The sequence below is a fragment of the Gekko japonicus genome, unplaced genomic scaffold (assembly GCF_001447785.1).
Source record: "Gekko japonicus isolate JY-2015 unplaced genomic scaffold, Gekko_japonicus_V1.1 scaffold843, whole genome shotgun sequence".
Taxonomy (NCBI): domain Eukaryota; kingdom Metazoa; phylum Chordata; class Lepidosauria; order Squamata; family Gekkonidae; genus Gekko; species Gekko japonicus.
The window spans coordinates 395,196-408,884 of record NW_015160236.1 but is presented as its reverse complement, the minus strand read 5'-3'; the positions used below and the strand labels follow the sequence as shown (position 1 = coordinate 408,884).

Here is a 13,689-nt window from a genome sequence, read left to right as displayed (position 1 = left end):
ATATCCTTTGAACACACAGCTAAGAGTACTAGAGAGTAACCAAGCTATACCAATATTGGCATCATTATGAGGGAACCACTTCCTACCAACAGCATTCAGTTCATATGATGCACTTTTCAGGGAATCAGGGAAAGAGAAGTTGTACATATTAAAAAGCTGGTAACTTTTTGATAAAAGACATTCATTTGATTAAGAAAAGACATGTGGAATGGCACTATTCATTAGTTTTATTGACATAAAATAAATATAAAAAAATGGGTCCCTAAAATAATTAGCATTTTTTTTTTCTTTTTCAACATAAAGTGCTAAGAAACATGGTAAAGAAGGCCGGAGGCTTCTTTCTGTTATTTTCGGAAGTAGTGTCAACCCAAGTCTGATTTGGAAAAAAATATATATATATATATATATATACACCTTACAGAGTTTCTGCTGTTTCAAGCTTCAGAATCCAATTTCACAGAGTTTTCATGCTGATCCCCCAAGCTCAGCCGCAAATCATTCGGGCAGTCGGGGGTTTCACCTTTAACAGCCAAATGTATGACTTTCAACCACTTCTGCTTCAGTTCCTCATTGTCTGCAGCGAAACTGTGCACAGACTTGGACTGGGTGAGTTTGAAACTGTGAGGGAGGTCAGCACTTCTTGGAGTATCATCTACTACATAGCCCAACAATGGAATAGTAGCCAGAGCTTTTACGTCCTAAATAAACAGAAACAAAAATCTTGAAACAAAATCTGAGCTTTTTGGTGCGAGGTAAAAGAGAAGCTCCTGTATTACATTAATTTAAATGTCAATAAACAAGTTTTGAAGTAAATCAAAATGCAAGATTTCAATTATTCGCCCCGTGGGTTTTTTTTAACTGGGGGGGGGGGCAAGCTCTACTGAATTGGAAGAACCACACATTGGAAGAACCACACGTACATACAGGACAAGGAATGTGGCAGAAGCAGAGAGAGCCTTCTCCTACCAGGTCACCTGAACAATCAGAGCTTATCATACCTCACCCTTCCACCATTCCACTGAAAACAAGCACAGGATGACCAGAGGGAAGCAAAATGATTACCAAAATTCCCATAACAGGTTCTCGCACTCAGGATCTATCACCAGTCAAAATCTTCCTTGTATTTTGGAAGATGGTTATGAAGGAGGAAGAAGAAATGGAACTAGAAGCACATGAACATTTTTAGTGAGATGCATGGTAGCTCACAAAAAAAATTCATATGCATTAATGGATTATCCTTCGTAAACCAGAGAATTCGCCCTGACCTGGATAGCCCAGGCAAGCCCGATCTTGGAAGCTAAGCAGGGTCTGGCAAGTACTTGGATGGGAGACCTCCTTGGAATGCCAGCAGTCGGGAGGTGGGGGCAGGCTTTATTCAGCCACCTCTCTGAATATCCTCCAGGCCCCCAAGTAGGGGTCAGTCACCAGAGGTCGCCACACGAAAAATATCAAAAAATACCAACACCCCCCCAAAAAAAATTCCATATATTCTTGTTTTCTCCTTCCTACATACCTGTGGTGCACCATACATGTACAATACAAGGGCTTCCTGCTTAGGAATCACACACCAAGCCTTTTGCCAAGTCTTCGATTTTTCCATGTACTGGAGAAAACTACATATCACACTGTTCCCAGATACTTCTGCTGATTCAATCTGTAAGGGTGCAAGAAAAATGTTACATACTATCAGTGCTGCCATATTATAACGTACAAACATGCTCAGAGTCATATCACAGCAAATGGTTAAGCCAAATCAGAGGAAAGTGGCAGCTGAAAAAGAACTGAGCAGAATCATGCTTGTCTTGACCCTTGAGGCATTTACTGAAGACATTAACTTTACCAGCTCTCAAGTTACAAATATCAGTAAAACACTAAAGTCAACAGAGCCATAAAACCACCTATTAAAAGCATCATATAAAACACAACAAAAAGCAGGATAGCCTAGCCATATCAGCATGTGCATTTGGTGTGGTTTTTGTACCCTCCTGGGAAAAGGTAGAAATGTGTACAATATTCTAAATGTTGTTATAGAATATTCTGAATTTTGTCCTGTGCAGACAAACAAAAATCACTTCTTTCCCTCCTTTCCACTGACACAAGCCATGAATGGAAGAGGAGACTTTACTTGATTTCTCATAGCCTTTATTGCACCCTCACCCAATCCTGTGGTGCATTCTGCTTGCAAGGGTCTCCCAAGCCTCAGAGAGAAGTTTGGGGCTCAAACAGCAGGCTGCCCGAGGAAGGGGGACAGTGGGGAAAGATACCCCACCACTATCCTCCACGAAATCTTCAAGTGGGTCCATCCCAATGAAACGCTAGACATGGAATATTCTTCTGTTTTCTACAAATAATGGCAGGGGCTAGCTAGCCAAAACCAGAAGCAGCCTGATGAATAGAGCAACTAACTGGAAGACAACAACAATGCAGCATTGGAAGCTTCAGCTGAATACAAGGGCAATAGTTAAACTTCTAAATCAATGCGATAGTAGCCTTTCTGCAATTTCCCAGTTACCCTATGATATATCAAGAGCTATGGGTGAGGGATCATTAATTAGCCACACCTACCCCTTAGGCCTGTTGTACTGGTAATGGCTGCCAGATAAAGGTCACAGCTTCACACGACATGTTGCCATGTGGACATTTGTCACCATTCAATTATTCCTTTACTGCCTTACACCAGCCACAGAAATGTTCCACAGCTGCATGGAGGCAAAAGGCACAATGGCAACCACGATTCATGAATGGCTTACCACATGCCATACGGGTGCCATTTCAACCAGCCACCGGAACTGCGCTTCTAGCTGTATCTAACGGAGATTAGGATACAAACCCAAGACTCAGCTCAGTATCCAAATGCAACTGAACAGAAATATAATTCCAAGAAATGCACAGCAATGCAACACATTAAACACAAATCCAGGTGGGTAGCCGTGTTGGTCTGAAGCAATAGAACACAAAGTTTGAGTCCAGTGGCGCCTTTAAGACCAACAAAGTTTAATTCTGGGTATTCTGCATGCACACAAAATCAGGCCTGTAACCAGAAATATTTTTAGGGCAGGGGGGCAAATGAGTACAGTGGTGGTAAGCACATCGTTATTTATTCATTTCATTATGAATAAGCTATGGTGTAGTGCAAAGTCTCTACAAGGGATCATTCTACAAAGAAGGTTAAACAATAATCAGTTTTGTTTAAAACCAAATCCCCCCCCCCAAGTGTTTTCAAGGGCCAAAACAGCTGCATGGGCGCCAGCACACACTGTAAAACGGTCACAAGCCCACTTGTGAAAGGCAGAACACAGAGGTGGCGGCTGCCAACCCCCTCCAACCACCTTTGAACACTCCCCACCCGGGGCTAAGACAGAGCAAAAAAATTTTTTTAAGCTTCTACCTTAATGTGCTACAGTGCTGCAGATCAGAGGAATCCATGACTGGCAAGAGCTAGCAAGCTAAGGCGGGAAAAGGGCTGTGTCACATGCTTCAGAGCACAGCCAGATCAACTACTTGGTGCAGGAAGCAAAGCCTAGGAGGGAGGGGGGAAAGAGACTCTCATTGGCAAAGCCTTGGAGGGAGGAGGGAGGAGGGAAGGAAATGCCCTCTCTCATTGGCAGAAGACTTGTGACAGATTTCACGTTAGTGCTGATTGGAGGGAGATGACAAATGATTGGGTGGGGCCACGTCCCTTGGTGCACCACCCTGGCTACGGGACTGCCTCGAATTAAACTTTGTTGGTCTTAAAGGTGCCACTGGACTCAAAACACAACACACTGAAACAATTATTTAAATGCCATCACCTCCAAGATTCCTTTTTTTTTCTTTTCTTCGCTGTCCGTGCATCCTGTTATAATGTGGTAGCAGTCCTTACAAACCTTGTTCAGTTTACCACCATCATACTCAAGATGAGCTTTATAATCTGAGCATTTCCAGCAAACCACCTAAAGAAGAAGAAATAATTATTCTGAAATCATTAAGGCTTTTATTCATCTGTTTGATATGGTGATATTTAAAACTGGGGATGTCTGTTTCGCAGAACCACAAGTCTAGGAACTTCTATACATCAGCCTTCCTGCGTGAGGCCACATAACTGCCTCCATCATTAACTCGCAAAAACCAAGGCCACAGAGAACAGGGACAGACAGAAAATTAGCACACCTTTAACTAGAGTTTAAAAAAACCCCAAACACTGTAGGTAGAATGAAGCCAGCCCTTTTTTTCTTGTGGATCAATCTGCCTTCCCTAAGAATAGGAGGACAGCACACGGTCCCACATTCTGTTCCTTTTAATGCTTGGTTAAGACCTAGGAAAACCAACGCAGTTTTAGTTTTCCATTTTAGGAGACCCAACATTAAGGCCCTGTACCATACCATACAAGCAGGGGTGGACTGGGAAGCAAAAACAGAATCTCTGCTATGTAGAGTCTTCCCTACCCTTAGTGCTGATTGGAGGGAGATGACAAATGATTGGGTGGGGCCACGTCCCTTGGTGCACCACCCTGGCTACGGGACTGCCTCGAATTAAACTTTGTTGGTCTTAAAGGTGCCACTGGACTCAAAACACAACACACTGAAACAATTATTTAAATGCCATCACCTCCAAGATTCCTTTTTTTTTCTTTTCTTCGCTGTCCGTGCATCCTGTTATAATGTGGTAGCAGTCCTTACAAACCTTGTTCAGTTTACCACCATCATACTCAAGATGAGCTTTATAATCTGAGCATTTCCAGCAAACCACCTAAAGAAGAAGAAATATAAAAGAAAATTATTCTCGCAAAAAGACCCTTTAAAGGATCTTTTTGCGAGTCAAGCGTGCGGCCCGTGACCATCCCTCTCCCTCCCTCCTGCTAGACTTAAAGGGCCCTCCAGCTGGTGGTCCCCGCCAATCAGCTGAAGCCCTTTAAGATGGGCAGGAGGGGAGGGAGAGGGGTGGTGGGGGTGGTCCCTCTTGAGGCTAGGGGTGGATTGGAGCCCCCAAAAGCGGGGAAACCCCCGCCCGGCCCTGGGGGCTGGCAACCCTAAGTAAAGGCCATTGAATTTCAATGGGCATTACTTCCAAACTAACAGGTATCAAGTTCTGGCTCTAATCCTAAATGTAGCATACTCACTAGAGAAGTAGCAGCTTTGGGACTGCAATAAAAACAGTGGGTTTCTGTCTCAAAAATCTGGGCTACGTGGGGGCTGTCAGGGAAGCCTGAGGAAAGTGGAGGGATCTGCTGTTGAAAGGGGTCCTGGAGCAGTCCTTCCCTTCCAGGGCAGGGCCATCTCCCCTGGATTGGGTGCCACCCCCACCCCATTTGAGGGATCCCGTGCCCTGAGGACCCGTTGCCCACCACCGCTTGGAAATGGACAGGAAAAGTTAAAACAGGCCAATGACATTGTTCACACCCTTATGTCACTTCCAGGGAAAACCTGGACGTGACAACAGGTAGCTCTAGGAATTGCCAGAAACTTTATGGATGTCATCAGGCTCATGACACTGTCCCACACCACGTCCCTGCCCCCAACCCCTCTGCTGGGTGCATGGCAACCCTATCCCTAGATCATCCCCCCCTTGGAGGATGTATTTTTCTCTCCTTGTACTCTGTAGGTGCCTCTGCTGGCCACTGAGACTGATAGCCCCTTTAGCCTTGCCACTGGCCCTTCAGCACAGAAGCCCACTGGAAATTGTCTTGGTGAGATTAACGGCCGGTTCACCCCATGTGCAAGCCTTGTAATCCAGCATTTTAAGTTCCAGAAAACTCTATTAACTAGCATCTTGTTTGCAGCTTGGCTTGTAAGGTCAGTGGGTGGGGTGAAGAGACATGACTCATTGCCACCTGGGAGGGCACTGAAGACATGAACAGGAAGAAGGGGAAAGATGGGTGAGAATGCTGCTGGGAGGAAGTGTCAAAACAAAATGCACACGGGGTAAAGTACAGGAAACTGGCATATGTGATAAACTGGCATTCCTGCTTGCCTAGAATACCATATGACAAACGTTGCATTGCATTAAAATCATTTGCTAAATGAACAATGTTGACAATTTCCTGTATCATCCACAAGGCGGCTCTGTTTGGGTTCACACAGGGGAGCTTCTGTCCACGTTTTGACCTTTTGTGCTAAAAGCCAGCTGCAATATGTGGACACAGCCGCTAGATGGAGTTTCTGAACAAGTCTTTGGCAGTTTCAGCATCTGCTAACCTACTAGCAGAAGGGGCTTTGTGCTTACATGCCCACATGCTCGGCAGTGGTGTCTCCTCCTGGTCAGCGCATTGAAGGGCTCCTTGCATTTCATACACATGGTCACTTCGTTGTCTCGAATCCATCTTGGTGCTCTCTTCCCAAGCTCAGCATTCTGAAAGGGGAGGGAGAGAAGGGGGGGGGGGAAATCAACTGCAAGCACAGAAAGTGAATCGCTATGACTTCAGCAGAGAAAGAGCAACACACAAGCTGTTCTTAAACCTCAATGACACAGTGCCAAACACCAGAATATAGGTGCCACCCAAAGCGGCAAGAACAGGGGGATCAGAAATAGCTGTCTGAGCGCGGCAGCTAGGGTTGCCAGCCCTGGGTTGGAAAATACCTGGGAATTTGGGGGGGTGGAGCTTGGGGAGGGCGGGGTTTAGGGAGGGGAGGGACCTCAGCAGGATACAGTGCCATAGAATCCACCCTCCAAAGCAGCCATTTTCTCTAGGGGAATTGATCTTGGTCATTTAGAGCTCAATTGTAATAGTGGGAGATCTCCATCTGCCGTCTGGAAGTTGGATACTAGTCTAGCGGCAGTCCGCCCCTGCACTAACTTGCTCTGCAGGGAATTCCAGCAGGGGACAGCCTCACCTAGGCACAGCAGAATCAGGAACCCCAACCAAGGGCTGTGGAGTAAAGAGCAAGGGTGAGGCCACACCTGAATATGTGCCAGCAGCGGCCTCAGAACCCAGCAGGCACAGCGTGTGTCTCAGAAGGAAGGCAGAGCTTAGGCAGTAGCCTGCACCCAGGAACAGGTCAGAGGAGGCTGGCAGAAACTGGGGTCTGTACAGGACTCTTAAAGCCTCAGGGGAAGGCAGCAAAGGAGGAGAGGGCCCAGCCAGGACGGCCATTGGCTCAGGGTGCAGCTTAAACCTTTCTCCTCTCCCTAAACTGAGGTCCAACCCTTGGGCTTGCTGAAGGAAAGATGCTGGAGCCAGGGCTATTTTTGGGCAGGAACACACAGGAACGGAGTTCCGGCTGGCTTCAGAGTTGGCCACGGCCACTACAGCCAAAACCTCTGCATGTGTGGCTACAGAGGGAAGGCCTGGAGAGCGACCCCCCCCCGGCGACTCCGAGGTGGACGGGCCAGGGCCCCCCTGGAAGGATCTGCCTCCCCTCCCCTCCAAGAGCTGGCTTGCTTGGGCTCCCCACATCCGCGGGGCACCCAGGCAAGCCTAGGGAAGGCATGGGATGTGGCCTAATATGCGAATGAGCTATGCTGGGCTTTTTCTACAAAAAAAAGCCCTGCTGGAGGGTACACCTTGCCCTGGACTCTGGCCAGTCACAGCCTGACAGTAGTATAATCCCATTAAAGAGTGACAGACTGATTTAACACGTTGAAGGGGGGGGAATTAATTGTTCTGTATTATACCGATTGGAAAAAAAGATTCAAAATGTTAAGTGTGTGCTTTCTACTCTCAAGAAATACTCCACTGCTAATAGTTAATAACGATAAGGCTGTAATTGCAGTCTCTCTGTGTGCTGCTCTTTGCGTATTTATTTATTTACGTTATTTTTAGTCCACCTTTCCCACTGGGATTTGAGGCAGACCCACACCGGGCAAATCAATACCATCAATGGGAAGGGACATTCAGTAAACAATGAAATAGGATTTGGGTTGTAGAACCAACCAGAAGTCTAAAAAAACAGATAATATTCAATATAAGCATGTTGCCTCTTCCTAATATTATAGGCTATTCTTCCAGGCAGATTTCTTTAAAATGCCAACTAGGAAAATAGTGGCTGTGAAACCATGAACAGGTGCCCGGAGGCAGTTTTTGAATGGATGAAGGTTAACAAGCTGAAACTTAATCCCGACAAAACAGAGGTGGGGGGCAGACAAAACTGGTGGGGGACGGGTCTGACACACGAAATGGGCTATCCCCTGTTCTGGAAGGGACTGCACTCCCCCCTAAAGGAACAGGTTTGTAGCTTGGGGGTGCTCCTGGACTTGGGCCTCCCATTGGACAAAAAGGTGGCAGTGATAGACAGGGATGCCTTTCACTAGCTTTGGCTGGTGAGCCAGCTGTGGCCCTTCTTGGGCAGAAAAAGTTCTTGGCACTGTGCTGCATGCCCTGGTAACATCTAGATTAGATTACTACAGTGCGCTGTATGTGGGGCTGCCCTTAAAGCCTGTTCAGAAACTACAGTTGGTAAAGAATGCTGCAGCCAGAGTCTTGATTTGAGTGGGTCATAGGGACTATATCACTCCCATCTTGTTCCATCTGCACTGGTTTCTGGTTCATAAGAACATAAGAGACGCCAATGTTGGATCAGGCCAAAGGCCCATCCAGTCCAACACTCTGTGTCACACAGTGGCCAGAAATACCAGTGCCATCAGGAGGTCCCCCAGGGGGGCCAGGACATTAGAAGCCCTCCCACTGTTGCCCCCCCCCCCAAGCACCAAGAAGACAAAGCATCACTTGCCCCAGAGCCCCTATCTATACCTTGTGGCTAATAGCCACTGATGGACCTCTGCTCCATATGCTTATCTAATTCCCTTTTGAAGCCGTCCATGCCTGTAGCCGCCACCACTTCCTGTGGCAGTGAATTCCATGTGTTAATCACTCTTTGGGTGAAGAAGTACTTCCTTTTATCCGTTCTAACCCGACCGCTCTGCAGTTTCATGGAGTGCCCACGAGTTCTTGTATTGTGAGAAAGGGAGAAAAGTACCTCTTTCTCTACCTGCTCTTTCCCATGATTAATCTTATAAACCTCGATCATGTCACCCCTCAGTCATCTTTTCTCCAAGCTAAAAAGCCCTAAGCGCTTTAACCTTTCCTCATAGGGAAAGTGTTCCAACCCTTTTATCATTCGAGTTGCCCTTTTCTGCACTTTTTCCAAAGCTATAATTTCATTTCTGGGCTCAGTTCAAGGTGCTGGTATTGACCTTTAAAGCCCTGTACGGTTTGGGATCAACGTACTTTAAGGGCTGCCTCCTCCCATACGAATCTACCCATTGTACTCCAGTCACCTTCAGAGGCCTTGCTTTGGTTGCCCTTGCCATCTGAAGCTAGGAGGGCAGGAACCTGAGAAAGCTCTCTTGGTCATGGCACGAAAACTTCGGAACTCCACACTCTCCCCTCCCGGGAGATTCTTCTGTCTCCCACTATTGGGTTCTTTCGCCAGCCAGATGAAGACCTTTTTACTTCATCTGGCATACCCCCAAAAAGCGGTTAGCAGGCCCACTTATAGTGTTGTTTGCTTATGTGTTTTTAACAGAATTATTTTATAATTTTAACTATATTTTTAATTACATAAGAACATCAGAGAAGCCAATGTTGGATCAGGCCAATGGCCCATCCAGTCAAACACTCTGTCACACAGTGGCCAAAAATACCAGGTGCCATCAGGAGGTCTTATCAGTGGGGCCAGGACGCTAGAAGCCCTCCTGCTGTTGCCCCCCCCCAGCACCCAAAAAACAGAGCATCACTTGCCCCAGACCGAGAGTTCCTATCTATACCTTGTGGCTAATAGCCACTCATGGACCTCTGCTCAGGTATTTTAATTTTTTTATGTTTTGCTGTCTTGTGGACCCTAATAGGGCGGAAACAGCCTACAAACGTTTTAAGTAAATAAATATTGTGTGCTGCTGCATAAAAACAGTTTAAGAGAGATAGTGGTACCACTGGAAGAGGAATTGCCCAACAATGGCTGGAGTGAGATGTTTGTTCTACCTACGCATAAGATAGTAATTCCCATGATAAGGAGTGCAGCATCTTTTCCGTTTCTGCAAGCAGTCTCCACCTTAGCAGAACATACGCTCGGATGGAGAAGAAACCCAGTAGGAAACCCCTCTCTCCAGAGAAGATGCAAGAATGGGGGGGGGGGGGGGGGGCTCTGCTGCCACTCTACATGTGTGGGAACACTTCATGAACATTCACAGCCCCTCTGGTTCCAGAATTTCACACTACATTTGATTTCATGCATATGTATGTAGGGGGAAAGGTTGTGCTCCTGCTAATGACAACACATGGTATGAACCGGCACTTAAGACTACTGGGACAAGACATCGTATAAGATGTGGTCTGTGTGTACTACGGGCAGTATTTTCTGGATCGGGTTCCAAGAGCTTGAAGTGATGCAGTCATAGTCTTATCAACCACATTTAAAAGTCTGAAAGCACCTCTCACTTACAGAAACTTCTATAGGCATGTCATCATACTCTTTTGCAATAGCATGTCTGAATGTTTCATTCCTCTGCTGAAAAGCATCTATGGTACTCTGAAGAGCCTGCAACACATTAAACAGATGAGGAATCTCAATAATAATAACAACAACAACAACAACAATATACTTTATTGTCATTGTACATAGTACAACGAAATTAAAGATGCAATCATTTCGGTGATTTACAACAATATTCATATACACTCACACACCATTCACAACTGTCCCATAACTCCCTTAAGGTTCACATAAAACCTTAAAACCACCAATGTCACCCAATTCCAATTTCATACAGCATTTAAGGCAATAATAGCTCTCGAATAAAAACTATTTTTTAATCTATTTGTCCTTGCTTTAATTTAATCTGTTAATCTATTTGTCCTCGCTTTAATTTAATTTGTCCTCAAACCTAGGAACTGACAGAACCAAATATAGATAAACTGAATGTCATCAATATTAAGCAGAAACAAGCCTGATTTCACTATAATATTATTATTTTTAAAAAACTACAACTACTGGAAGAGAAGAGTTGGATTTATATCCCGCCCTTCACTGAGAGCAGTTTACAATCTTCTTCACTTCCCCTCCTCACAACAGACACCCTGTGAGGTAGGTGGGGCTGAGAGAGGTCTAAGAGAACTGCTCTTGAGAGAACAGCTCTGAGAGGACTATGGCTCGCCCAAGGTCACCCAGGTGGCTTCATGTGGAGGAGTGGGGAATCAAACCCAGTTCTCCAGATTAGAGTCCGCCACTCTTAATCACCACACCGCTGCACCAAAGAGCATGAGCACCCATTGCCTCCTCCAGGAACACATACAAACTGCACTGCTTCACGGGAAAGCTCTGCTTGTTCCTGCTTCACTCCTCTACTAAAACAGGTCCCTGGCTTTGACTCCAGCACAGATTTTCACCCCTCCCCACCATGCTCAGGCAGGCTCTTAGCATTTTTTAAAAACCTCTTTTCCCAGACACCTGGCATATTTAGCTACTTTAAGCTTGTACAAAGCCCTGAAACCTTGCTCTAGGGGCAGAGGAAGGGAAGGCATTTTTAGGACTGCCACAAGGGCCAGCCAGTCAGCACTCTGCATAGGACAGTTCTACTACAAACAGGAAGAAAGGGATGTTCCTGTGCTCTGTTTTGCTAGGAAGCTTGTACGTCAGTCTAAATAAAAGTGAGCGAGGATCTGCATCAGATTTACGTATGTCATTCTTCACCTGAAGTTTACTTTGTAACAATCCCATATGAGGCAGATTCCAGAAGGATATTTAGTGCCGAGTCCTTTGACACCTTAAAGACTACCAAGTTTATTGTTGCACAAGCCTTAATAAGTTAGGTAGATTTACCTTTATCCATTCTTCTTTATCTTGTTCGGAACTAAAAGAAGGACACAGTTGGAGATACCAGTTAAAAGCAGGTTAATTAACTACAGCCGTTAAGTTTTAACTTACTGGAGATGCTTGGATACTTCCAACTCAAAATCTAAAGAGTTTAATGAGGATAATGAAACACGGGAGTCCAATTAAAGGAAACTGGGAACCTGTGTTCAAAAGCTGATGAACTTTAAGTGCACAAAGTTAAGAATACATTAAAAGATGATCTCAAATGCACTCACAAAGAACAACACGGTATTTCCATAACTGCGTTCATCAAGTATATACGAATATAGAAATATCAATGATTACATCTGGAATAGTTCTACAACAGTGCACGCTGGAACACAAACTGCAGTATTTATAGTGTGTTCTAAAAGCAGCAGAACTGAATTTCCATAACTGCGTTCATCAAGTATATACGAATATAGAAATATCAATGATTACATCTGGAACAGTTCTACAACAGTGCACACCGAAACACAAACTGCAGTATTTATAGAGTGTTCTAAAAGCAGCAGAACTGAGTTTTCCAGTCTCACAGCCTGTTCCCTGTCCATTAGAGCCATTTGCTACCAGTTCTAACACAGAAAAGCAAAACTTCTGCGTATGATACGTGAACAAATAGTTTAGTATATATCTAAAGCCAGACAATGCATATTGGATAGAAAGAGCTTTTAATATTTTTTGGGGGAGTATCAGGAAAAGAATGCAATAACTTTTAATAGCCGTGCACTTGTACACATACGTACAAAGGGCCTGTCTGCAGACTATTTCCTGCTGCCTCTACAGACCTTGGTAAGACTAGGCCTTTGAGTAATCCACTTCCTTTCCTAACTTTTTCCCTGCTTGGAAGAATTCCCATACTGAAGAGACCCCCCCATGGTTATCTCTGAATGAGCAAGTCTCCCCTAGTCCTGGTTACCGAAACCTTGTTCTCTAGCTATGTTCCTCAAATGTCAGATGCATTAATTGACGCACAATATTTTACACTTTTTTCATACAGAGAATATGACACATCACACGTGGGCGATCCACAGTGGGATATGCCAATATTTCCCATTAGAATTAAAAAACCAATCACAAGTTGGAGGGAGGGAAGATTTGCACAGCTCAGAGGCAGAAAGGCTTAGCTAAGCCTACCTCCAACAGAGATAGAAGTTCCAGGTGGTTAGGTAAAGGTAAAGGTTCCCTTGCTCAAAAGCCAGTCGAATACAACTCTAGGGTTGCGGTGCTCATCTCCGTTTCAAAGCAGAAAAGCCAGCGCTGTCCAAAGACGTTTCCGTGGTCATGTGGCCAGCATGACTAAACACCAAGGTGCACGGAACGCTGTTACCTTCCCACCGAAGTGGTACCTATTTATCTACTTGCAATTTCTTGCTTTCGAACTGCTAGGTTGGCAGGAGCTGGAACTAGAGACGGGAGCTCACTCCGTCATGTGGCACCCGGGTCTTGAACTGCTGAATTACTGACCTTTCACAGCCTGCAGTTCAGCGTCTTAACCACTTGAGCCACTGCAGCTCCAGGTGGTTACTGACTATAATAATAATAAGAGAGAAGAAGAGATTGGATTTATACCCCGGGAGTCTCAGAGCGGTTTACAAACTCCTTTCCCTTCCCCTCCCCACAACAGACACCCCGTGAGGTAGGTGGGGCTGAGAGAGCTCTGACAGAAACTGCTCTTTTTCTAGGACAGCTCTGACAGAACTATGGCTTGCCCAAGGTCATTCAGAAGCTGCAAGTGGAAGAGTGAGGAATCAAACCCTGTTCTCCCAGATTAGAGTCTGCACACTTATTTATTTTTATTGATTGATTGAGATTTATATCCCGCCTTTCCAAGCGGCTCAGGGTGGCTAACAAGCAGCTAATGCCGGATTAAATAGATAAAATACAATAAAACAATATTACATATCCATAGTAAAATTCATAA

The 13,689-nt window shown here is 45.2% G+C and overlaps 1 protein-coding gene across 1 annotated transcript in view; it reads right to left on the bottom strand.

The window, feature by feature from the left end:
• Window positions 1-434: 434 nt before the first annotated feature.
• Window positions 435-13,689, bottom strand: part of FGD4 (FYVE, RhoGEF and PH domain containing 4) — a 54,468-nt gene continuing 41,213 nt past the window's right edge. The window contains exons 11-16 of the mRNA XM_015412866.1: window positions 11,733-11,763; window positions 10,356-10,451; window positions 6,202-6,327; window positions 4,588-4,728; window positions 1,514-1,654; window positions 435-698 (exon numbers count right to left, since the gene is read on the bottom strand). Coding sequence (XP_015268352.1) covers window positions 435-698; window positions 1,514-1,654; window positions 4,588-4,728; window positions 6,202-6,327; window positions 10,356-10,451; window positions 11,733-11,763 — 799 coding nt within the window. The remainder of the gene's footprint in view (window positions 699-1,513; window positions 1,655-4,587; window positions 4,729-6,201; window positions 6,328-10,355; window positions 10,452-11,732; window positions 11,764-13,689) is intronic.